The 27,917-nt window shown below is 39.8% G+C and overlaps 1 protein-coding gene across 1 annotated transcript in view; it reads right to left on the bottom strand.

The window, feature by feature from the left end:
• The window catches only part of ITPR2 (inositol 1,4,5-trisphosphate receptor type 2), a 506,436-nt gene that overhangs the window by 31,553 nt on the left and 446,966 nt on the right, over positions 1–27,917 (bottom strand). The window contains exon 55 of the mRNA XM_003828909.5: positions 20,094–20,254. Coding sequence (XP_003828957.3) covers positions 20,094–20,254 — 161 coding nt within the window. The remainder of the gene's footprint in view (positions 1–20,093; positions 20,255–27,917) is intronic.

Below are 27,917 nucleotides of genomic sequence, written 5' to 3'. Positions count from 1 at the left end.
AAATACTGCATGAAACAAGCATTTTGCACCTTGTCCCATTGATGCAATTTGCCAACCTGATTGATTTCTTTCTCCATGGCTCACCTGCATTCCACATACCCTATATTTTTTTCTTTATTAAAGATGATATAATCTTAGCTTCTATCATTTTCACATCCACCAAATCACTGAGGAAAAAAAACCAGAGATGCAAGATGAAGATAGTAAAGGATAAGATTTCACAAAGCAGGTTCGCAATCAAATATAAAAATCTGAAAAAACCTTTAACGCAGATAGGGAAACTAAATGAAAAATGAAGTTATATGAAGAGAAGTAATCTGGCAATAGAGCCAAACTAATACACAAACTTAGAACAAATAAGAATGAGCAGTAGGAACAAATTATTTCTTCTGGGAAGACTTTCTGTGTTATTACGATTTGAAAAGATCAAATAATTTGCATGGGTTGCCAGATAGAGAAATTGTATTCATGTGTATTAGCCCATGTTTCTACCACTGTTTGTTTCTAGTTCTTCTTACACAGTGACTATATTTCACTAATGATATCAACAAATTTCTAGTCCTTCTTAGATAGTACTTCATTGGAGAAAGAGATGGCTGACATGGGTTGTTGACTAAATCCAACTCGAGCCTCGACTACATTTTCTTTGTGATTTTCCCCTGCAGACCAGAGCTGGCAACCTAATCACAGCCAACTGAACCATGCTTTTCTGATTATGTTCTGCAAAGTAGTTTATTTGACATTGGAAGACTCTTTGGGGACTATTTAAATGAGCAGAACCTTATAATAAAGAAGACAGCCCACTGCTTTTCTTCGAGCTTGGTATATGATTTCCCTATCATTCTCTGGCTTCCAAGTTTTTCCAGACTTGTGGTTTTAATTACAACACCATGAAATATCAGCACTCAAAGAGTCTTTGGATAGATTTAATTCAACATCCTTGTTTTTCAAAAAAGGAAGCAAGAAGCAGTAACTTGGCCAAACTCTTTTATATTTCTTAGTTTCTAATCTAGTCTTGTATATCTAAAAGGTCTATCTTAGATCTGTTGGATCCTTTAATCACAGGTTCCATTGAATATGTGTAGATTGAAGAATTATAGGTATTGGGAGACAGTATATTCCTTTTTATAAAAGGTCTCTGAATACAGTTTTAAATGTAAAGGTAGATAATATTACTACATTTTCTTTTTTTAAAGAGACAAAATAAGGCTCAGAGAGGTTAAGCAAATTCCCCAAGGTCACACAGCTAGGAAGTAGCCAAGCTGGCATGTGAACTGAGACAGTCTAATACCTGTGCTTTCAGCTGCCATACATTTTTACTCTAGCTATCACTTGCATTATTAAGAATCTAGGCTAAGTCACTAAAGATATATCATTACTTATTTCTTGTTCATTCATTTGTTTATTCAGTCATTTATTCATTCAGCAAATATTTACTAAGCGCCCACTATGTGCCAGCCACTGCTCTAAGTCCTGATAATACAACAATGAAAAAAACAAAGTTGTTGCCCTAATGCAAGTTACATTCAAATGAAGGAGACATACAATAAAAAACAAATATGCAACATGATGTCAGATTATGATAGCTGTTTTGGGGAAATGAAAAATCAGGGTAAGAGGATAAAGAATGACATAGTGGGGAGAGGGGACCTCTTTAGAAAAGGTGACCAGAGAAAGCCTCTCTGAGTTAATGACATTTAAGGAGAGATGTGCAGGATGTAAAGGAACAAGTAGAGTGCTGCAGGCTGAAAGAAGAACATTTGCAAAGGCCCTCAGGTAGAAACAAGCTTGGCATATTATGGAAACAGCAAAGTCCATGTAGCTGGAGCCTATGAATGGGAGGAAAGGGCAGAGCATAGCAGGTGCCAGAGCTTGTAGGACTGGACAAGAAGGTTCGGGTTTATTCTATGTAGAGTAGAAAGCCAGTGGAAGGTTTGGGGCAGGTGGCAGGTGACATATTCTGATTTATGTTTTAGATTTTTTTCATTTTTTTCTTTGAGGCATAGTCAGTAGAGGGGCAAGTATGGAAGAAAAAAGACCAGTTTAGTGGCACCTGTCATGGTCTAGGTGACAGTTGAAGGCTATCTGAATTAGAATGATGGAAGTTTTAGAAAGTAGTGGATTAATATCAGTTTTATTAAATAATGTGGAAGAGATATTTTGATGGAATGAATGTACATCGTGTATAAGAGGGATAGAGGAATGAGAAGGGCTAACTTTCAGTTAAGATTTAAAATTTCTTTCCAATTAAGTGCTTAAATTAAAAAGCAACAAATGAATGTGCAGAAAAATGCAGTACACCTGATGTATAATAAAGACTTATACTAGTTTTGTCCCTGATTCTTGGGAGGGAGATTCTAAAACCCCTGGAGTTTCCCAAGTGACAGAAGTTTCTGTGTTATTCATGAGCCCTTGGATCACATCTGAGTTTAGGCTAAGAGATGGGATGACTCAGCAGGAGGGAGGCTGGTCACCAGAAAGACCAACTGCATGATTAGAGAGCTTTGAGTCAGCCCGGCTCTGGAGAGTACAAGGGGGGCTGAGACTGAGCTCAATTATATGGCAGATGATTAGGTCAATCATGCCTACGTAATGAAACCCCTGTGAAAACTTTGGACATCGAAGCTCAGTGGAGCTTCCTGGTTGGTAAACACATCACCGTACCAGAAGGGTGATGTACCCAGATTCCACAAAGACAGGGCACAGAAGCCCTGCGTTCAAAACCCACTCAGATCTTGCCCCATGTGTCTCTTCATTTGGCTGTTGCTGATCTGTGTCCTTTATAATAAAACTGTAATGGCAAGTACTGTGCTCCTGTGAATTCTGTGAGTCATTCTAGTGAATTATCAAACTGAAGGGATGATGGTAACCCCTGAATTTGTACCTATTTGGTCCAAAGTATGAGTGGCCTGGGGTCACCCAAAAAGCAGTTGGCGTATGAAGTAAGGGCATCCTTTTGAGGACTATGCCCTGGAACTTGTGTGGTCTGTGCTGACTCTGGGTGGTTAGCCCGGGAATTATACTGCAGTATGTTACCAGTTGGTGTCAGGATAGCATTACAGGTCATTGTCACTGCATAAGATGGGATGGACCTGGGGAGAAATTTTTATCCACAGCCAGGTCCTAATGAGAAGGGAGTGTTTTAGTTCCACTGCCACTCTCTCCTAAACAATGAGCAAATCCATGTAAATATTACATGATAAAATGGACTTACCTGCTAAAATCTCTTACCATTTTCTTTTGGGTTATTTTCCCCCATGCGGAATTTTCACTAAAATATAACTAGCTCCACTAACAGTTTCAAATAAATCAGTCTGTTACTACTAGTTGGCAAACACGAATTTATTTTTGTTGTTGTTGTTGTTTGTTGTTTGTTTGTTTTGATGGAGTCTTGCTCTGTTGCCCAGGCTGAAGTGCAGTGGTGTGATCTTGGCTCACTGCAACCTCTGCCTCCCAGGTTCAAGTGATTCTCCTGCCTCAGCCTCCCCATTAGCTGGGATTACAGGCGCCTGCCACCACCACCGGCTAATTTTTGTGTTTTTAGTAGAGACACGGTTTCACCATGTTAGCTAAGCTGGTCTCGAACTCCTGACCCCGTGATCCGCCCGCCTCGGCCTCCCAAAGTGCTGGGATTACAGGCGTGAGCCACTGCGCCCGGCCAAACACGAGTCTTATGTATGATTTCCAAAACTCCCATTTTCAATTTCATTCTGTTTTCTCTCCTGAAACATCCCAGTTTTGTTGTCTCCAGGGACCAGGATATCATTGCCCTCTGGATGGCCCATTGACACCATACATGGAATGAGCTGGCAACCAAAATCAGTGTGCCTGAATGTTTGAGGAGAGAGGATGAAAACTGATATTTCAGTCATTAAAAGTATTCTTCAAGTCACCCAAACTCAAAACCTTAGTCTTCTTTTTCCCCTTCTCCTAAATACTCTGTCAGCAAACAGTTTTCTTAAGTTCTCTTTCACCTAAAATCAGGAAGTCAGAAAACTGGTGCTAGAAAGGACCTTAGAGATCAATTATTTCATTCATTTACTCAATAAATATTTATTAAGACCCTTTGGGTTTCAGAAATAGTTCTAGGTACTGGGGAAACAGTTACCAAGACATCAAGAGTCCAGTTCACAAGGAAACAAAGACAGTGAAAAACAGGTAACAACTCCACAGGCAAGTAATTTGAGATACTGGTAAATGCTTTGGATAGACTATGATGAAGTGCTCTTATAGAGGGCCTGAGGTCTTTAGGTGGATTGGCCACAAAAAGAAGATTTTATTTTCTGAAGATAAGCATTCCAGGTGAAGGGAACAGCAGAAGCCAAGGTTGGCAGAATTGAAAGCCTCATAAAGAAGACCAGGAAGGCTGAGCCTAGTGAGAGAGGCAGGTACGGGGTTGGGTGTACGGGAACCGAGCCCTCTTGGTTTATGGATTGTCATTCTTGGTCAAATCTTCTTTCCACCACACCCATCCCTTCCTATTTCCAGTTCCTTCTATCACATTTTTCATCAGTGTGATGGTCACTGATTTTCCTTCTGCCAGACTCTTGCCCCTTCATGAAATCCTGCTATAGACTCTTTGATACTTCCTTAAAATCGGATTTTTAAAAAAATCACATAATTCCTCTACATAAAAGTCATCAATGCCTCTCCTGTGTTTGAAGGATCAAACAGGAACTCCTTACCCTGAGAATTAATTCCTGTTACCCTTTAGCTCCAACCTAATCCAGGTGGGTTCACCTACTCTCTGAGCTTCAATTACTCAGATCTGCCTATTTCCTTTATACACAAGGTCCTCTTCCCATGCTAGAGGACAGTTCTTCATCTTAGCTCATCAAATATTGCTGCCTGTTATTAACTCATCTTTATGACCATATATTATTATTTCTCATTAGGCCCAAGATTCCTGAAGCAGGGAATTTATTCATCCTTTATTTGTGCTCTCCTGCAGGATCTTACCCATTGCCCTAGATCATGGTAGGCACTAAGCAAAAGTTGTTGAATAAATAATAATTTATTGAGCCCTGAAATGCTATTCTAACACTCATACATATTTTACAGTTTAATTTAAAATGTACTGTCTGTTAGATAATGCAAAAACATTAAATTGTTTAATCCTTAGGAAATCCTAAATGTAGGGATGTTTACGCATTTTACAGATGAAGAAACTGAGGCACAGGGAGGTTAAATGCCTGCCCAAGGCTTCCAAAGTCCCTGAGTCTGTCTAAACCACCACACCGCACTGTGTCTAACACACAACAGCACCCCTCCATTAACGCTCTTTCTACAATCCAGACTCTTATTTCATTTATTCTTGGACACAAGTGAGTTATACATCAGAAAATAAAGTGAGGCAACTGTGATACTCTCAAGTAAGAATAACTTTTATCACCCCAATAAAATGGGTTATCTTATTATATATCTGTTGGCAGTATGTCTTTGTCTTCTAAAACGGCATTTTCAAACTGGGTTTAGTGCTTCCAAATGGTACTGGGTCCTAAGCTTGGGAAACAGAAATTCTCACAGGCCCTTCAGCATAGGTGTAGCCTGAGACAGTGGAAATTCCTCGCCCCTCCCACTGCCCCCCGACCCCAGCCAGAATCACCATTTAATTTTCTCTTAGAGGGTCTGGCTCCATGTCTTCGAAGAAAATTCACTGTCTGCCCATAATCAGTGTTGTCCTACTGAAAAGGCAGCAGCACAAGGGTGTAATCATGTGTACTGCATACCATCAGGACTTAACAGCCAGACAACAGCCGGGGAAAGCTGATCCACATATGATCCCCCCAAGGAATACAATGGAAATAGTCAAATCTGGACCACTCTAAAACTCCTGTCCCAGTTGCTTCTGGTTTGTAAGATAAAATAAACATTAATATACCCACAACTTCATGTAAAGAAATATTTTAAATATTTTAGAGTTATCAGAATTTTAGAACCAGGACAGAAGAGATAATGGAAGTCACTTGGATTATCATTATGAATGAAGAATCCACATCTGTGGCAATCAAGTCTCTTCTCAAAGTCATAGGCCTACCTAGTGCATCCGGGACCCAGGGCCTTTATATCACAACCTGTTGCCAAAAGAAATCCCTGAGTAATTACCTCTGAAAAGTTACAGGTACGTTTGCAAATAAACCACCTCTGAATTTGGCCATTTTTGAATTTCAGGTTCTGGTGAACTGGTGCTTTTTATGTCATTTGTATTTGGAATGCTTATCAATAACCTCACACAATGGCAAAAACACTTGAAATCTTTCTTATGAGTTAACAATCACAGTAGAACCCCAATTCAGAAGGAAACTTGGAGGACCGGAATATTATTTCTCCAAGTACTAACCAGGCCCAACTCTGCTTAGCTTCTGAGATCAGAGGAGATCGGTTGCATTCAGAGTGGTATGGACACAGACCAGAATATTATTTCTAAAGCAAAAAATATGTGCTTTATACTGGAACTTTTTCAAATGTTGGAAAAAATGAAAAAGCTGATTACATGTGTGAAAAATGCCTCAAGTTCTTCACTTGAAGGAGCCCAAAATGTATTCTTTGGAAAATGAAATAAACATCCTTTGTTGCTTTCATGATATAACCTAGAAGCAGGCAGAGCTTGCCCCTAGCCTCCCAGGGCAAGGATAGAAGTAAACTAGATGACATTTCTTCTTATGTAATTTGGGTTCTGACTCAGAATTAGCTCCTACCACTCCTGTTCACAGTATGTCTGTCCTCATGTCCTCTCTGGGGCACTCCAGATGGTGTCATACCACACCTCTTTGTGGTAAGATCTGTCTTAACATCACTTGTAAACTCAAATGGATTCAATGGTTCCAGCAATGCAAATATTTATGGAAGCTCCCAACTTTTGGTTAGACAAAGGAACAAATGCCAAACAGGTTTGTGTCAGACAACAATATAGGAAGCCCCTCTGCCTGACCTTCACTTGATGGTAATACTCACTATTTAGCTATGTAAAACCTGTGGTTACTTGTCTAGGATCTGCCTTCAGCTCTAAACAGGTAACTGTGCAACAGGCCATGGCTGTCTTTATCTCCTCTGCGTCCCTTTCCAGATGTGGGCGCAGCGTCTAGGACATTATAGGTGCTATGTATTTATTGAACATATGGAAGTTGACCTTTGCCTAACCTATAAAAGAAACACTATGTAGAATCAGTGAAGACTTTGAACATTGAATGGTTTAAGAATGTTTTGAATCCACAAAATAGTATTTAAAGTTAGCCATATTATTTATTTAGCCAAATATTTTAAGTAGATGTGGGAGATTAAACATCTGTTGAACAGTAACTGTGAGCCAGACACCATGTTAGGTGCTAGGATAGATGTGATTGTGTTTAATCCACACAGGAATCCTAGTAAAGGGGAGTATTATCCCCACTTACAGAGGAGGAAACAGACTCAGAGAGCTGTGGTAACTTACCTCAGATGCTATTATTTCCAAAACATCTTGATCTCTAAATCCCATCAAAGTAGCTGACTCCACTAACCTGATATTAAATGACTAATCTCTGAAATCCAAGTGCTGAATCACTTTTGTAAAATTCAGCAATTATTTTTCAGAAATTCCCTTAGATAAAATTAGTCCCAAATCCTATGGACATGCGGTTGCCTGATAACCTTATCTAAAACAAGAGTAGTATTTCAGCTTAATTGCCATCTTAACTAATTACTTACAATATGGCATGGGCTATGCTAGCCTATTAAAAACCATTAGACAGAATTCGTGTGGCTTTACAGTATATAGTTCTTATTCCCACAACTTACATTTTGATGGCATCTGTTACTCCCTGGAAGAAAGCCAGAGTTTCTAAGTAAAATGTATCAGTCCTAACAATGTGGACATTATTATTCCAGAAAGCCAACTGAGAATTGAACAAGATCTTACCGTAATGACTAGAACTGGGAAACAAGAATTTTCTTCAGCACAGCAGGAGGAAATCTTTTTATTAAGGTTATGAGAATCAGAGAAGTGAACATCCCTTCATAAGTCTAAAATAAATGACTTAGGATGGGTTATCATTTCAAAAAAGCTTCCATATACTGAACGTGTCCAAGTTGCTTTGCTCTAAACATTTGGGTTTGCAGCATAATTTCATACTAAAATGTAATCAATGTCAGATCACATGATATCCACAAACTGACCACACCACCTCTAGGTTCACTGGCTAATGAAAAGTCAACATCCTCTTTCAGAGCTCCACTATGAAAACTGTTTTTCTCCTGGTTCTACTTTTTGATGAGTAAAATCTGAGTAGTAGACTTTTGACATTATTATCATCATTATTATTAAATAACAGGGATAGGTCTGTGCTATTCCAAGTCTGAGGGAATTTCTTTTTCTGAATTTCTCAGTCTATATAGTTTCCTTTGCATAGCCTTATCTAAATCTGTGATTTCAGCTATCAAGTATACTCCAGCAACTTACAAATCTTTGTGATCATTTAAGAAATCTTTACTGAGTATCTAATATATACCATGCACTTTCTATTCTCCTGGGATGCCCTAGTGCATAAAATAAAATCTGGCAGCACTTTGGAAGGCCAATGTGGGCAGATCACTTGAGCTCAGGAGCTCGAGACCAGCCTGGGCAACATGGAAAAACCCCGCCTCAACTAAAAATAGAAAAATTAGCCAGGCATGGTGGCCTGTGCCTGTAGTCCCAGCTACTTGGGGGCACTGAGGCAGGAGGATCACCTGAGCCTTGGGAGTCCGATGCTGCAGTGAGCCAGGATCATGTCTGAGCAACAAGGCGAGACCCGGTCTCAAAAAAGACACTAAAATCTTATCCTTGTGGTAGTTAACCTTTTTTTAGTAGATTGTCCATTTTAGATGTCTCATCCGAATTACAGACCTATATACTCAGTTTCGTATTAGAATTCTTAATTTCTAACTTACAATTGTGGAGGTATCATCTAAAATATCTCGAAAATGAAAATGCCTTGAAAATGTCCAAGTCCACATATGCACTTAGGCACTATAAGCCAAACTGAGATGATCACATCTCCTCAACTTATTCCTGTGGAACCCTTTCCCTCTCCCCAGTGCTCAACCCTCCCTCCCCTGACTCTCTGAGGTCAGGGACCTAAACAGTCTTCCCCTTACCTTCATTAAAACTTCTACCTTAATTTTTTCATAGCCATCATTTCTTTTCAATTTCCAGTGGCATTTCCTTAGTACCAGATCTCATTATTGTTGCTGGGTAATAAAATCTTTCTGCCTGTTTATTTTTTTTTCTTCCAGGATGGCCCCCTTGAATCCATTTCGTATACTGCTATAGAGCATGCTTTCTAAAATGTAAATCTGCTCCTGTCTCTTTGGTTTAATATCTCTGCAGGGCTTCCCTTAACTTTCAGGATAAAGTAAATCAATTCTTTCTTTTCTTTCTTTCTTTCTTTCTTTCCTTTCTTTCTCTTTCTCTCTCTTTCTTTTTCTTGACTAAGTCTCACTTGGTCACGCAGGCCTGAGTACAGTGGCTGACTGCAACCTCCACTTCCTGGTCTCAGGCAATCCTCCTGCCTCAGCCTCCTTAGTAGCTGGGACTACAGGAGTGTGCAACCATGCCCAGCTAATTTTTGTATTTTTAATAGAGACAGGGTTTCACCATGTTGATCAGGTTGGTCTCCAACTCCTGACCTCAGGTGATCCACCTGTCCCAGCCTCCCAAAGTGCTGGGATTACAGGCGTGAGCCACCATGCCCGGCCCAGGATAAAGTAAAAATTTGTAAGCACACAAGGCCCTTTGCAACCTGGCTCCTGGTTACTACTTTAGCCTCCTGCCCTCCCAAATGTCCTCACTGTTTTTCTAGACATACCTACCTGCTCCCTCTACGTGTTCCATCTTCATTTACCTGATCAGCCTCAAGCATCCAGGCATGACCTCCATGAAGCCTCCCTTCCCAGGCCCTAGGCTCTGGCAGACTCCACTGCTGCCGTGTGTTATCATCACTCCTTTATTTCCTTTATTTTACCAAAGCTTCCCAAGGGAAGTTAGAGAATCTGCCTCAACTCTGCATCTCTAAACCAAGCCTAGCACCTCGAACACAATAACACTCAATCTGCATTTGTTGAATAAACACATCTTTAAAAAATAAAAAATGATTCATTGTCCTGCATTTTCAAGGCATTTTAGATCACACCTCCATGAATGCAGCTTAGAGATTAAAAATTCTAACTCCTAAAAATATTGGAGAAACAGAAACAGCTTTCTTCCTTCTAAAGGATGTCTTTTGGCTTTTGGTTTTGAGGTTTTCCCTACCTGTTCTCCAATACTTGATTTACATATATTTAGCCTTTGTCAAATTTTACCTGATTATTCACTAGAAGAAGGCATAGCTAAAGGTAAAATCATAGACATTGGTCCCAGGAAAATCTGGATTTGCATCCTAGTTCAAGTACTTATTTACAGAGCACCTGGGATGACTAACATTTTTCTGAGCCTCAATTCACATAAAATGGGTATAAATAAGATAACACGCAAAGTTGCTAACACATATCATATCCTTAATTCGTTTCCTTTCTTGTTCTCACACTTTTCTTTTAAGATACACACTTTGCCTGGAACATATTCCCCTCCATCCTTCTATCAAAATCCTCCTCATTTTTAGCTGGACTCTCCTCAAAATCTTCTCGGTGAAACTGTCCTTAGTGCCTTCGGCCAGAAAGAACCTGTCTTCTGTGCTCCAGTGGCTCTATATCTTATTTATTTTGTTCAACGAATTTATGCTGAGTGCCTACTATATACTGGGCATTAATTTAGGTGCTGGGAATACAGAAGAGAACAAAGCAGAAGTGTAAATGCCTTAATGGGGTGCATATGGTACTGATGAAGAATAAACACTCCAATAAATATAAAAACAATTTAAGGTCAGATCAATATAAAGCTAAAGGAAATAAAGGGTGGTGGGCTAGGAAGTAACGGGAATGGGGATGTCAGGGAAGGCACAGACATGCAAAGAGCCAGAGGACCATGACTGCAAAGAGCCAGAGGACCATGACCGCAAGCAGAAGGCACACGTGGGGCGAGGCTCCCATCAGGGAAAAGCATGGCATTTTTGAGAAAAGAAGGGCCGATGTGGCTGGACTGTTGTTGGCTAAGGGACGTGGGATGAAATGAGACTGGTAATATAGAATGGGGCCAGACTATATAAGCAGTCTGTGAAGGATTCTGGATTTTAATCTAAGTGCCATGGATAGGTTTTAAGCAGGGGTGCAGTGGTGTGATTTGACTTAAGGTTTCTCTGGCCGCTGAATGTCTGTACCAGAGTTCGTTCTGATTTGCACAGTCATTTCTGGTGAATAAAGCTGTCCTTCTAGTTATAGTGTGGTCCTGGGAGGGCAGTGATATTTTATTCTTATTCTTATCAGTGCCTCATGCATAGTTCTCCTCAGTAAATACTCGTCAAATTAAATTGAAACATCCTGCAGCCTCTTTTTCTTTCTCGCCTGCAATTGTAATAATTGTAATTGTAATACTTCTAATCTTTGTAGGAAGTATGCAGTTGCCAACCAGCTCTGAACGAGTTCTCTTTTTTTCCTATTTGAATTCCTCTCAGGCCTTCCTGCCATTGTAGGATTGTCATCTGACTTCCTGTCTCCTAGCCAGGTCTACTCCCTGCCCTGTGGACTGAATTTTTATAGTCCTTCTGTAAAGTGCCATGTGCGCTGCCGAGAGGGTTGGGTACAGCTGGCCTTGCTTGTTCCCAAAGGAATCACAACTTCTAGCTTTACACATTGTATGGGATCGAATACTAATAGACATTTATTGACCACTTGCATGCACCTGGCACATTATGGGCATGGCATCCGTTTGTGCAAGCTGTGCCACTTTGGGCAAGCTACCAATCCTCTTGGAGCCTCAGTTTCCTCATGTGTACAATGGGGATAATAAGAACAATAGGATCTGCCTCCTAGAGTTGTCATGAGGCTTTAAAGGAGATCATGCATGTAAAGCACTTAGCATAGCACAGGCACTTATCTAATGTCAGCTGGATAAGTAGTCAACACTTACCCATGTCAGTTATATTAGCGGTAGTGTTGTTAGTGGCATGATTAGTGGCTATTATCCACAGTCAATACTTATCCATGTCAGTTATATTAGTTGTAGTGTTGTTAGTGGCATGATTTTATTGAATCCTCATAGCAGCTCTGCAAAAAAAGTGTAGTTATACCCAGTACCAATATTTAGCTGGTATGCAAAGATATGGCTGTACTGCAATATCTCCTGATTGTCAAGTAAGCCCCTCTCATAAGCCCTCCAAATACGCCCTCCCCCTATACCCCTGCAGATTTATCTGCCCTAGTCTGCCTCTGGGATCCCCACCACGCCTCCTCTGCATGATCCAACAACTGAAGGGTTAATGCCTGATATAGCCAGAGGCCTCCAGAGTCCTAGCTCACTTCAGTTGGCTTCTATTTTGAGTTCTAACTGGCCCATTATACATATTTTATCAATGGGTACATTGAAGTACAGAGGAGATAAGTAAAGTCACTAATCTTGTAAATGGAAATCCTAAGAAATCAAACTTCAGATTCATATGCTCAGGTTTGTTCCTTCACATGGAACTTCTCCTTAAACACTGATTAGAAAAGCTAACAAAAGCCACTTGTGTTCTGTAACTCTGTGGCCAATCACCCGAACACTAGCAGATCTACAGTTTCTGATCAATTCAGGAAGTAACCTAGAACATCTCAGTTTCAGTGTCTTACCTGCCTTCCCTCATTCTTATTCTCCATGGCAATTCTACCCATGAAAATCATTTAAACACTAGGTGGTCCAAATCCTTTTATCCTCACTTCCAGCACCAAAGTCTAACAACCTAAGCACTGGACCAGAATCCTTAAGATGAAGAAGACAGCATTCAGCCACACTGTTAAGTACCTATTACTTCTGTCTCTGTTTCACAAACTAATAAGAGGAATAGAAAGATGTTAACATCTGTGCAAAAGTGAGGTAATTCATGGATCTTACACATGAATACTAAAGAGAAAATGAGAATAACATAGGGGACAGATCCCATAGTGACAATAAAAATCCAGAGAGGGGCATTTTAAAAGATCCCTCTTAAATTACAGACACATGTCTGGACTTAAAATGTGGGAAGTGAGGGTGGTATCTCCTTGAATGCTCAAATTTACTTTTTAATTGTGCATTCTGAGCTGCAAAGACCCCCTTGGCTTTCCTTGAAATGTAAACATTTAAAATTAAGTTCTGAAGTCTTTAAAATAGTGTTTAGTTAAAGATTAAGCAGTTACATAATTGGCTTAATGAGATCCAATTACAAAATTAGTGTAAATTAGAAGTAATAGAACAGAACATATAATTCCATAATTATGACACATAACAATAATGCAGAAATTAAGTTGGCCAGTGGTGCTAAAGCAGGAGGGGTGCATAGAAATCTTAGAAGACTCGATGGCTTTCATGAGCCCAAACATCACCCCTCCAACAGTTACTGCTCAAAAATACGTTTTAACTAAACAAGACTGATTTTGATTTCCAGACTCAGAAAACAACATTTGGGAAATTGCTAGTTCTTTCCCCTCCTTATGTGGCTAAAGTACTGGGTGACTAGATGGGTAGATTTATTTCCTAACTCATTAAAGTATGACCTTTCTTTTTAAGGTCTTAACAGATCATGGCAAGGAAGAATTCATTCTTAAGGGTGAGTTATGCTGAAAACCCCACCAGTGTGCATCCCCACCCCTCTGCTAGGAGAGCAGGGGAAGGCCTACTCCTGTGGGAGGGAGAGGCTGGGTTGGAGAGACACGATGAGAGAGGCCACAGACGGATTAATGTGCCTACAGCCTCATCTTTCAAATCAGCCCTCCGATTTGGGTCAAGGGACCCTTCCTGCTGTATCTTTATCCTTCAGTTTTCAAAAGAAGGGACAGATAGCATTTGACTAATGAGAAATTTGTGTTGCAATGTCTCACATCTATCTTGGTATATCTTTCTGTAAATTATGTCCAACTCCCAGAGGGCTAAAAAGAAACCATTCATTTATTAATTCACCTATTATTTATTCATTCAATAAATGTTTTGAGTTTCGTGGGAGAAGAGGCAATTTCCCATTTATCTTTATACAGCAAATCTTTAGCACAGGTGCCAGCATACAGAGACATTCAATGTTTAGTGAATTGCTGTTAATACATATTACAGATATTACCTGCCCTGGTATTGTGCATAACAAAGATTTTCTCTATACCTGATTATAGCTTTCAAGAAACTTATATTTTGGTTACGACAGACAATTATTATGTTAACAAAAACAAGAGTTAAATTGTCTTCATCAACACTGCTGCAATGTCAGAGTGCAGTTGTTAATCAAGAGAAAAATAAATAGAAGAGTTTGCAACTGTGACGCAGTAAAAGGAGGAAACGGTTCCCGAAAACCCATGGCCATGACATGGGGAGGGTGGCCAGCCAGGTCTCACTAGCAGCCCAGTGCTGTCAGAATACTTGTGGAGGCAGCAGCTCTCCAGACATGCATGCCACCTGCTCTTATACAGACCTCTGGTTTGGATCCTGCTATTTTTCAAATTAAGTATAAATCTCCGTTAATATACCTCAGCAAATGAACACTGGTAATCTGAAAATAACCCCAAAATGTTAGAGAAACATCTAAAAGTCTTGGGTATTTTTTCTAATGATGTCTATTTTTGTTTGTTCCTCCTCAGTCATCATCCTTTGCTTAATGGGAGAAGCAAAGGGGCTTAGTGATGCTCAAAGGCCATTATCAGTATGGGATGGAGGATTTATCCTTTCATACCTTTTCCTCTAGTTTTCTAAATTTTCTTTTATTATTTTTACTTTCCTGTATGGTCCCTCCTTTTCCCTTCTTACTTTCTGTTCCCAGCAAACACTAGCTCAAAATATCATTTACTTTATCAAACATGAGGGTTTACTTGACAAGAAAATACATCCCCAATATACCTTGATCTACTCACATTTCCCTGAACAATATCCCAGAAGATGCTCCATGTTAATTCAAATAATCAAACAGTGGCTATTTAAATAGCTTGGTTTAGAATTTGAAGGTAAGGCTGGGTGCTGTGGCTCACACCTGTAATCCTAGCACTTTGGGAGATCGAAGCAGGTGGATCACTTGAGGTCAGGAGTTTGAGACCAGCCTGGCCAATGTGGTAAAACCCTGTCTCCACTAAAAATACAAAAATTAGCAAGGTGTGGTGGTGCATGACTGTAGTCCCAGCTACTTGGGAGGCTAAGGCAGGAGGATCTCTTGAACCTGGGAGGCAGAGGTTGCAGTGAGCCAAGATTGTGCCACTGCACTCCAGCCTGAGCAAAAGAGCAAGAATTTGTCACACACACACACAAAAAAAAAAAGAATTTGAAGGCAGAGGTAAGAAAGTTTTAAGTTTTGATTAATATTTCAGACCCCGATCCTATTATTGGATGGATACAAAGACACAAATGTGTTTCCTGCGATTCTAACCCTTAGAAGCAATGTATTACTTTATTTACAATGTATGTTTGATATAGTATGGATATCTGTCCCCTCCAAACTTCATATTAAAATGTCATCAATAGATAGAATATTCTCTATTATCTGAATTTTACAAATGAAGAAACTGAGGTGCTATGGCTTGGATATGGTTTGTCTCCTCCAAACCTCATGTTGAAATTTGATCCCTGGTGTTGGAGGTGGGGCTTAGTGGGAGGCTTTTGGGTCATGGGGGCAGATCTTTTATGAATGGTTTGGTACCCTCCCTACAGTAAGGAGTGATTTCTCACTCTATTAGTTCACTCTAGACTTAGTTGTTAAAGACTTCCCTCCCCTCTCTCTCGTTCTCTCTCTTGCATGTGACACACCTACTCCCACTTCACCTTCTGCCATGAGTGAAAGCTTCCTGAGGCCTCACCAGAAGCTGAGCAGATGCCAGTTCCATGTTTGTACAGCCTGCAGAACTGTGAGCCAAATAAACCTCTTTTCTTTGTAAATTACCCAGCCTTAGGTATTCCTTTACAGCAATGCAAAACAGACTAACACAGTGCTTTAATGGATATTAGTATAAATATTCCTTACTGACATGGTAACAAAGCTGAAGCATTGGAGGTGAAAAAATATACAGAGGGAGGAACATTCCCAGAACTTATTCTATGTTTTTTTGTTTGTTTGTTTGTTTATTTTTTTGAGATGGAGTCTTGCTCTGTTGCCCAGGCTGGAGTGCAGTGGCGTGATCTCGGCTCACTACAAGCTCCACCTCCCAGGTTCACACCATTCTCCTGCCTCAGCCTCCCGAGTAGCTGGGACTACATGTGCCCACCACCACGCCTGGCTAATTTTTTTTTTTTTTTTGGTATTTTTAATAGAGATGGGGTTTCACCGCATTAGCCAGGATGGTCTCAATCTCCTGACCTCATGATCTTCCCGCCTCAGTCTCCCAAAGTGCTGGGATTACAGGCGTGAGCCACCACGCCCAACCTCTATTCTTGTTTTTCCCATTTCTCCAAAAGGTAGGAGGCATTTTCTAAGGGTCCCAAGGTACAAATCAGATTTACATAAACAGTGTAGCAGGGTTCAGATGAGTTGTTTTGTGAACTAATATGAGGAAGGACTTTTCACATTTTCCTTTGCATAAATCCATGAAAGTAAAAGCAACATCAATTATAAAGAATTTGAAACTTCTTCCAAAGCCCTATTGATAAGCACCTAAATCAACTTGTTAAGTGAACCTATTTTTAAAGAACAAAAATAAGAGTGGCAGAAAATGTCTGGAAGATTTCCTACCAAAGTTTGAAGAGTAGCTACCTCAGGAGCAGAGAAAGAGAAGAGAAAGAACAGTCTTTGAACTGAACTGTAGATGTGCTTCAACTTTCCACGTGCTACAAAATCTTCTCTCTCTCTAGGAGGATAGTCAGAAGGCCATCATCTCCATAGAGCTTGGAGTAACAGATTTTCTGAAATGGGTTTTTAAGCTACAGATTTTTAGATGTTTTCCAAAGAGGCTATTTCCATAAGTAACCTTCCATGCAAACAACTTTTCATTTCCATCAGACCTAAGTTAGTATCACTCTTCCTTCTCCTGGCCATTAAAATTCAGGAATGGAGCTTGTTCTCTTGGATGTGCACTGCTTGGATGAAAATGAAACGTTTCATGTTGGAATAAGCTTGGGAGCTCTTATCCCTCTTGTCATGGCTCTGGAGAAAGCTCTGACAGAAGAGGCTGGGCAGAAACATGGATAAGTACTTGGATACTTAAAAATTCAAGTACAAGTGCCTGGTAAAATGCTGCTTTTAATGTTAAGGCCAGAGATGGGTCAACATTTTCACAGCAGTCTTCTCTTAAGGTAAAAAAGTCACCCAGTGATTTCTAGGTCATAAAATCCAAAGGCTTTGACCTGTTTCTTCTTTCTGGCCTCTTTGCAGCAATTGATGCTGTTGGACTCTGACACTGAAATCCTCAACTCTTGGCTTTAGATATACTCCTGTTCCTGGTTCTCCTTATGCCTTCTTTATTGTCTCCTTTCTTGCTTCTTTACTTGTCTTTCTTCTTTTTCCTGAATGGGGGATCCCCTGGGTTCTGTCTCAAGTTTTCTCTTCTGTCTTTATACTCTTTCCCTTTCCCCACCATTCTCTAATCTGACAGCTTCCATGGTCATTCTATGTGAACTGTCACAGTGAGAACTGTCATTTACAGAGAGAGTCTCTGCACTCTATGAGGCACTTTCTACACATCATCTCACTGAGTGCACAACCCTCCTGTGGGCAATGCAGCAGTTCCTCCATTTAGATGAGGAGGCAGAAGCTCAGGCAGCTTTCAAGACTCATCCATGAAATCCAAGACCACCCAGCAGATAAGTGACAGAGCAATGGTTTGATACTCCTGGCTCCAAGGCTCAAGCTGTTGCCCCAACACTGCTCCTCCTACCCATGACTCCTGGCCTCCAGTCTCACCTCAAAATCAACAAGAATTCTTCTCTGACCAGCTTGCCTCCCTAACAAAGATACCTTCTGAAATGACCCACTGCCTTTCTCTCAATGACCAGGCACACACTGGCTGGCATCTCAGGCTCATCTTGCTCTCTTCGACTTCCCCTGCCCCTCACATATCCTCACCCCTAATCTCATCTGCTGCCAAATTCCATCTTTAACTTCCTTTCTCCTCTCCAAACCAGCCTGCACACTGCTGCCTGCCTTTTGGCCTAGGTCACATTATTCCCTTAGTTATAACCTTTAGAGGTTTCCCCTTGTTGATGAAATAACATCCAAATGCCTACCTTTTTTATTCAAAGTTCCAATCTACAGTTCCTGTCAGATCTCTCAGAGTTTCCCTATAAGTGGACCATGTGCCAGTGAAACTAGGCAACTCACGATCCCCTGAGTGTCCAAGTGTCTCATGTTTATGCTTTTATTCAGGCTACTCCCTCTTGTAGACAGACACTCCCCATCTACAGAAATCCTCCTCTCTCGGGCATATTGCCACCCCACCCCCCATCAATTCCTTTCATCTGCTCTCATTGGATGCCACTCTCCATCTTGAAGCCTTCACAGGTTTTCATTTGGACTTCTCTTGCAGAACCTGGCATATTCTACTTTGGGTTTGTTATTCCCCCCTTCCTCTTACTAAGCTCTATGTTCCTTGGCAGAGGGGAAATATATCATACTCTTTAGTGTATAGTATACCCAAACATCTATTCATCCAAGGCATATAACAGGAGTCTAATAAATGTATATTGATGAAACTTACTCAAACTTTGAAAAAAGACAGCGATGTGAGGTCCCATTTTAAATACAATGTTTTACATGTTTTTACCCTCAGCAAGCAGAAACAAAATGTTTTTCACAAATGAGATCAAGAAAGTATAAATGATGACTATGAATATATATCCTTAAAATGATTACCTTTTTCCTCTGATTTAAAAGGAGGAGGAGGCAGAAAGACAAAAGTGGAGAAGACAAACAATGTTAGGTTCTGTCCATTGTCAAATGAAGAATGCAGAGAAAACAACTTAGAGTAGAATGCAAGTCATTAATAACAAAGCATGAAAAATGCTGAAATATAAAAATCCAATTTACATGTAGCTCTCTTGTGACACATAAATATTGACAGGTAAGGTAAACTATGACTATATGAACTTATAATTATTAATATGTTATCCTCCAAAAATGTTCTTTGGTTGCTCCCTAACTACAGTCTCTTCCTAAGCAGATGATAAGTTTGCTGACACTTCAGCATTGGTGCAAACATTGGTGCTTATTAAGTGTTTTCCTTAGGACCAAGTAGCAAGGAGGATCATGAGTCATCTAAGGCCTCTTTCTCAAATGGTGAACACAATTTTGTTAGATTTTTTTGGGGGGGGGTGGGGGGAATATCCAATCTATAGCTATATTTAATTATAAAAATGCAAACATTTATACCAGATGTAACGATACTCACTAAATGTGTATACGTATACACTGAAGTTGTAACTTTAATTTCCCTTTCGGGCCAATTTGTTTTAATTTTCTATGAGACAGAAGAAACTTCAAATCATGGACAACCACATCCTCTGTCCTAATCTTGCTGAGGAGTTATAAGCAACTAGATGTGGCAGGATCAGTGCAAATTCATCAGCAACATTGGTAAATCAATCCGAAGTACGTGTTGATGGAAAATCAGTGCTCTCCCATTAGGACTGAACATCATACTATCCCCAAACACAATTCAATTTCTTAAACTCTTGATTTTGGAAATTCAAGGGATTCCTTAAGTTATGAATCTTCTGTTCATATTTAACAATGGGAAAGTTCCAGATTTCAGGAAGTGGGACATCAGCAATGATAAAAGGTATGATGTCAGAAGGTGATGAACATCACTGAGATGGTGCTAGTCATTGCGAAGAGAATCCAGGAAATATCATCTGTGCACTGGAGACTCAAGTTTGGTTTGAATAACCAAGGAGTCTACTGGGAACCAATGACTTAGTCAGTGTAGATGTTCTTCAGTGATTGACAGGCCTATTTAAATGTTAACAAAAATGATTGCTACAATCTTCATATTTTGGGAGGATGGTAGGGTAGAGAAGATGAAAGCCTAAAAGATACAATATAGTCACAAATTAAAACCTTCTGGTCACTCACCACAATCATTTGAGCCACATAACTTTCAGGTCCAGTGTATTCTGTTGGGTCTTTAACTTTCACCAGGACTATGAAGTATAAATAATGCCACATATTGTGTTCTGACTTAATGTGCTCCTCAAATGAAACCGTTTTATTATCAAACTTGTCTCTCTCGAGTCCTGAAAAACACAGGCAACACAATACATGTAATTCATCATTTAATCAGTACTTGCTTCTTAGCATAAAAACAAAACACAATAATTATTGTGAAAAAATGCTTTCAGTAAGAGTGTGCCAATTTAAAATGTTATGATTAAAAACAACACAGTACACAAGACCTCCAGAAAAGAGGCCATCGTTTATAGATTTTTTCCCAACTAACATTTATTTTTCCCCATGGATCCTTGGAAATGCACAGTCCTATAATAGATGAAAAAGTTGCAGATAATTTTAAATACAGCCATATCAAAATTTTCAAATTAAACTGTACCACAAGTCTGAGAAAAAGAGGTAAAAATGATCATGCAAGAAAAGGTATGCTTGCTAATCAGGACAGAAAAAAAAATGTCATTTTACCCAGAAACTTGGATTAAAAGAGGGAAAGAATTGAGACAGTCATCTGTTCAAAACCACTTGGAATCAGTGAAAGGAACACAAAGAAGATGGCCGTCCACACGCTAAGGACAGCAAGTGCTCAGACTATGCCAGCCCTCTAGGGTACCGTGTTCCAGGCATTTTGGGCAGGGGGTGATCTGTTCCATTTCCAGGGCACATTTTTAAGCCTTTGGAAGTACAGTAAAGAAAGCATCTAGATAATAAAATTCTTTTCTCTCAAAGTTAGAGAATAGATGAAAAGAAATGAATAGAGATGAAGAAAAACATCTATGGAAACATGAATTTGAGTGCCAAGTGAAGTGGGATGTTGGGATTCAGTTAGGTTGTTACAGCTCAGATACTGAAGAAGAAACCAGGAAACTGAAATCCAACCCTGGCTATTCTTTCTCTAAGCATTTTTTGTAAGTTCACTCAGGGATGTAGAAGACCCTTTTATTTATTTATTTATTTGAGACAGAGTCTCACTCTGTTTCCCAGGCTGGAGTGCAGTGGCTCAGTGCAGACTCAACCTCCCAGGTTCAATTGATCCTCCTACTTCAGCCTCCTAAGTACCTGGGACTACAGGCATGCACCACCATGCCCGGCTAATTTTTGTATCTTTTTTTTTTTCTCTGTAGAGATGGAGCTTCACAATGTTGCCCAGCCTGAAGACCTTTTTTTAAATAATAAGATATAAAGCACAATAAGTAAAAAATCTGTCCCCAATGAAGGGGTGACTTTTTACTTACATTATTGGATATCTGTATGGAAAATACTATAAAATTCTGCTGGCTGATGGCTAGGCCTCATCTTATTTGACCTATAATCAGCTCAACATGCCCAAATAAACTACAATTCTCTTCCCTAAACCTGCTTCACCCACAGTTCTCCCCTTTTATTCGATGGCAGCTCTGTTCTAGTTGTTCAAGCCAAAAGCCTGGACGTCATTCTTGAATCCTCTCTGCCTCTCACACAGCACATCCCATCCATGTTGAAATGTTTTTGGCTCTACCTTCAAAACATATCCAGAATCTGACCGCTTCCCACCCGCTCTGCTGCTACACTCTGGTCTGGGCCATTGTCATCCCTCATGTGGATTACTGCAATAGACTCCCAGGCCCCCTTGTTTCCATCTTTACTCTCCACAGCCCATTCTCAACACAGCAGCCAGAGCAATCCTTTAAAAACCTAAGAGAAACGGTGTCTCTCTTCTGTTGTAAACCCAACAATGGCTCCCCCACCTCCTCAAGATAAAGGTCAAAGTCCTTACAAGGACCTACAAGTAGAGTTGCTAGATAAGCTACAGCATGGTCAGTTATGTTTGAATTTCAGATAAACAATAAATAATTCTTTAGTATGAGTCCCATGCAATATGTATTTGCTAAATCCTATGTGACTTGGCCTCACAGCCACACTAACTTTACCTCTTACTATTCTCTCCCTTGCTACCTCCCATGCAACCACACTGGCCTCTTTGCTTTTTTTTTTTTGGAACACAGGGACTTTGGACTTCAGGACCTTTGGAATGGTTGTTTCCTCTGGTTACAAAACTCTTCTCACTGACATCTCTTTAAGTAACTCATTCACCTTCAAATTTTTGCTGAAATCTCACCATCTCAATGTGGTTTAACCTGATCATCCTGTTTAAAAATACAACCCTTCTGCTGACCTTCTTGATCACCTTTTCCCTTTTCCTCTCTTTTTCTTATAGTGCTTACCACCTCCTTATAGACTGAATATAGCCATATGGAAGTTATTAAATTAAATTGGATTATATCTCTAAGATAAAGAGGTAAAATGGTTGTGTAAGAAAAAGCCTGTCTGATAATCAGCAAAGGAGAAAGAAATGTTATTTCATCCAGCAACTTGGATAAAAATTTATTACATTTATTATGTATTGTGTTTGTCCTCCCACTAGAGTATAAGAGCCACCTGGGCAGATATATTTCTTTTCTTCACCAATGGTCCCAATAGCTCGGAATGATATTTGGCCTATAGTTGGCACTCAATTAAATACTGATTGATTGAATTAATAATATTTCACTACTAAAATATTGTTCCACTAGAATGGCTATAACCAAAACCAGATAATAATAATAAGTGTTGGTGAAGATGTAGAGAAATTAGAATCCTCATACACTGCTAACAGAAATGTAAAATGGTGCAGCAGCTACTTTGGAAAACAGTTTGGCAATTCCTCAAATGGTTAAACAGAGAGTTACCATATAACGAAGCATAACCCACTCCTGGGTATATATTCAAGAGAACTGAAAATGTATGTTCACATAAAAACTTGTACATGTTCATAGCAGCATTATTCATAATAGCTAAAAGTGGAAACAACCCCAATGTCAATTAATTGATGAAAGGATAAAATATGGTATATCCATATGACAGGATAATTTTTTACAATAAAAAGGAACTAAGTACTGATACCTGCTACAACATGAACCTTTAAAACATCCTACTAAGTGAAAGAAGCTAGGTGCAAAAGCCCACATATTATGATCCCATTTATATAAAATGTCCAATATAGGCAAATCCACAGAGGCAAAAAGTAGAGCCAAGGCAGAGATGGAAGGTTAGGGATCAGATGATGGCTAAAGGGTATGGGGTTTCTTTCTGGGACAATGAAAATGTTCTAAAATCAATTATGATGATGGGTGCACAACTCTGAATATACTAAAAACCACTGAATTGTACATATTAAATGGGTGAATTATATGATGTGTGAATTATATCTCAATAGAGCTATTAACAACAACAACAACAAAACACTAAAAAACAAAAGAGAGAAAAACAAACTAAAAAAAACAAACAAAAGAGAGAAAATATTAAAGTAGATTTTCCCAGAATTCAATTCAAACATCTACCAGTTGCAAGGTAATGGGGCTATAAAAATTAGGTTCTTACTATCAATCTGTAATACGGCAGAGGAAACAGGCACGTTGCGTTATATTCTGAAGAGGTATAAACTGCCAAGGGAGCATAAAGAAGGGCAAAATGAACTCTGATGAGGGTCATTTTAAAAGGTTTCCAAGAGGTGCAAAGCTTGAAAAATCCAGCCTCAGTACATGATTATGGTAAGTGGAGAAGAGGTGAATGGTAATAAAAGGTACTTAATTTTTATTGAGCATCTATTGATGCTGACAACTATAAAGATGTCTAAATATGCTATTATAATTACAATAATCCAATCTGACCTTTTAGCATGTGAGGAAATAGATTCAGAATGATTCAATAAATTGCTCAAGTTAATAACCCTATTTAGCGGAAGAGTCAATTAGTATTTAAATAAAAATATTTCTGACTCAAAAGCCCATGTTCTTTTGCCATCTGGGCAGGAGAAATGGCATGGAAAAGCCAGAGATGAAAGTACATGACCTGTTTAGGGAATGTCAATTACTCTGGTGTGGCAGAAAGGGAACATTTGGAGATGCAGATGAAATGGTACATCTGGCAGAAACAATGGCAAGCTTTAAACTCAAAGCTAAGGCATCTGTATTTTATTCTGAAAGCTTCTTCTTCTTCTTCTTCTTCTTCTTTTCTTTTCTTTTCTTTTTTTTTTTTTTTGACAGAGTCTTGCTCTGTCACCCAGGCTGGAGTGCAGTGGTGCGATCTCAGCTCACTGCAACCTCGGCCTTCCAGGCTTAAGCGATTCTCCTGCCTCAGCCTCCCGAGTAGCTGGGGTTACAGGAATGTGCCACCACGCCCAATTAATTTTTGTATTTTTAGTAGAGATGGGGTTTCACCATGTTGGCCAGGCTGGTCTTAAACTCCTGACTTCAGGTTATATGCTTGCCTCGGCCTCCCAAAGTTGCTGAGATTACAGGCATGAGCCACCCTGCCCGGCCTATTCTGAAAGCTTCTGAGTAGAAACTAGTGTATTCAGAGCTATACTTCAAGTTGTTCCTGTGGCAGGATTCAGCGGAAGATTGGGATAAGAGACCAAGGATGCAAGACCCAGGCACCAGGGCAGTGGAGGGGGAAATGTAAAAGAGGGAAACTGGTTGTCTTTCATCTTCGTAAGTTCTTGTTCTCTAAGCTTCATCATCCATTCTCACGGTTTTACCATCATCTTGCTGATGTTTTCTCAATCTTTATCCCCAGTACTGACCTTTCTTCTCAACTTCCATTCCTTTTTCCAGCTGCCTGCTGTATATATCCACCTGGATAGCTTGTGGGGATGTCAAACTTAACTCGTCAAAAATGTGTTTCTTGAGCCCTCTTCTTCGTCTCTGTTAATGAAGTCCTTGTTGACCAGGGAACTTGAAGTCATTCTTAGACTCATGCACTGACATTCCACTCAGCACAGTTCTTGTAGTCATGCTGACTTTCTCATCATTCGCCAAATACACCAAGACACCTTCATCTACTCTCTTTTCTGCCTTCCAAGTATTCCTTCTTCAAGCTTCCCCACTTCCACCACCGACTCCCACAGACACAACCAGCTGTTTGATCTTCTGGGCCCACAACACTTCACTATGAAAATGTGCCTGTTTCCATCTTAGCCTCTACCATTTTACTGTCTGACTCATTTTTGCATTACCAGCACCTGGCAGTGTCTGGAGAACAGTAGGCATGCAACTAAATTTCACAGAATAATTAAATAAATGAGTAAGAGAGACTGAAGAGGCATTTTGGAATGAAAACTTGAAAGGGCTTGATGTCCAATTAGAGATATAGATTTAGAAGAAGGAGAAATCAATAATGACTCTGAATTTTCTAACTTGAATGACTTGAGTTTATGATACTTGAATGACTGAGTTTATGATAATATCGCCACAGCAAGATACCCTATCCTTAGAATAGGAATTCTGACCTATCATCAAATCCTTTCTCCATTCTGTTGTTTTGTCACACCTGGTCTTTCGACATCTCTTTCTTACTGGATCTTCAGCCTCTAGTAACTCAATGTTCATAATTAATATGGATGCAAGAGCTAATCTGTGTCTCTGCTTCCTGCTCAGCTCTGTCATCTGCTAATCCTCACCCTCCAGGGCCACCTTCTGGATCACTAGCTATTGTTTTCTGAGTCATGTTTCACTTTCAAACATCTGGACATTGTCTTCAAGGCTGGGAAAGTTCCAACTAGGTCCATTGCCTGTCACAGAATCTACATCCTCTTGTCCTACTCTGGGTGTCCCTTGGCACACACCTGGAGCCAGTTCTCTCCTACCATGGAGATTCTCTCCTTTGTTATTTGGTACTATGTCCTTCTTTGGATCAAAACTTCACATCCAACTTTACCAGGAACCATGTCTAGACCAGTCACTATTTTATAGCCTACTAGCACAACCCCCAAATATCCCAACCATTTAAATCATTCTTGTAACTAAGTTCTCCTAACATATATGAGATGAATTATATCATTTGTGTGGTTGGAGCTTCTGGGAATGAATGCATATCTAGATATACATTATCATAATGCTTCTTATGTGTTTCTGCTCAAGGTCCTTTAAGGGAAGGGAGCAGAAAATGTATACCTTTCTGTTACTGAGGTTACAGAAAGTAGCAGCAAAAAGTACCTGAAGCCAATTATTCATTTTTTTTTAAAGTTTCTATTTTATTTTAAATATTCACGCTGAATTTGTTCTATTTTACAATATTCTATTTGTTCTAATATAAAAATACTATTTAAATTTACACTTAGGTTAAATTACTTAAGTGTTCCCTCAGATTTTTGAATAAACATGAAGCTTCTAGAAAACAGACAATACTGATCTTACATCTCTTTGTGCATCCTGCAATGTCACCCTACATTCCTGTGGGCAGCACTCCACAGAAACAATACCCTGCATGTAACAAAATCTGGAGCAACCTGGAATCAGCACACCTGTTGTCTGCAGTATATACAATCTCAATATTTTATCTGCCCTTTGTAGATTATAAGTCAGACAAGTATAGAGACAATATCAGCCTGAGGCTGACTTATTGGATAGTCATTCATTAAGAAAATATTTATGGATGTTCACCAATGCACATTATGAAAGCAAAAAAAAAATGGATAAGACATGGATCTGGTTCTCTTAAAGAAGAGAAATTAACATGTGTTGAGGGCAGACCCTCAGTTAAGCCTCGTGCTAGAGATTTTGATATACATGATCTCATTTATACTCATTACAACACCAAACCGTGGCATTATATTCCTCATTTTCCAGGTGAGGGAACAATAGCTCAGGATGATTAGAAACTTGGCCAAGATCACATAGCTAGGATGCAGAACCAGTGTAGACCTATGACTACTTGACTATAAAGTTCATGCATTTTCTTTGATATGAGAATGCATGGCATCCAGCAGAGGTGATCAGACAACAGAAATATGTACAGTGCCATATAGCTAAGTGTGATGTGAGGAATTTAGGGTCAGATGTGTGAGATCGGAGAAGACTTCTAGAACAATGGCATTAGAGCTGGGCCTCAGAGAGAGGGCAGGAGTTCAACAGCGTAGGAATTGGGGCATTCCAAATGAAATTGTTCTCCCACAACTAAGAATACATGGAGAGTCTGGGAAGTTAAAGGTAAGTAATGTAGTTGCCCTGGAACTTGAGCTATAAATGGGAGAACGACAGGGGAGAAGGCAGGCAAAAAAAGAAGGGGCCAGATTGTGGGGGTAGCTTAGATGCCAGGAAAATTCAAGTTACAGAGTTATAGACTGTGCAATGTTATTGATGGCTTTTTGAGTAAGGAAATGATTAATTCAGAGTGGAAAAATTAGTCTGGCAACACCGAGCAGACCATTTGGGGTTGTGAGCCCGGGTTAGCCTGAAAAACTAAGATGTGGCTGTGGGAATGTGTGGAAGGATGTGGGTGAGATTGTGAAGGTGGGTTCATTAGCACATGGTAGCTAGGGCACCTGGAAGAGAAAAAAGGAGATGCTAAACATGATGGTGCGGTTCTCTCAGATAACTGAAGGCACTGTGGGATATTACTAATAGCAATATGGATGTCAGGATAAAGAGCTAGGCTAGAGGAGGGAGACAGAAAGGGATGATGGACTGGCTTCAGACATGGCCGGTTTGGCTGCCGGGAAGACATGCCTGTCTAACTGTCCAGTGAGTGACTGAAAACAGAGGGGAAAGCCTGGGGAAAGGTTGGAGCTGAGCATGCATACTTGGCAATAATCTACATAAAAGTGATGTCAAAGAGGAGGACAGAGAGGAGACAAGGAGTCAAGGGCAAAATCAAAACCTTCTATTAAGGGGTTTTGGGAGAAGGAATAGGACCCTGTGACCCAGAGAAAGCAGG

Source organism: Pan paniscus, chromosome 10 (assembly GCF_029289425.2).
Source record: "Pan paniscus chromosome 10, NHGRI_mPanPan1-v2.0_pri, whole genome shotgun sequence".
NCBI classification, from domain to species: Eukaryota; Metazoa; Chordata; class Mammalia; order Primates; family Hominidae; genus Pan; species Pan paniscus.
This window is presented reverse-complemented; position numbering and strand designations above follow the sequence as displayed.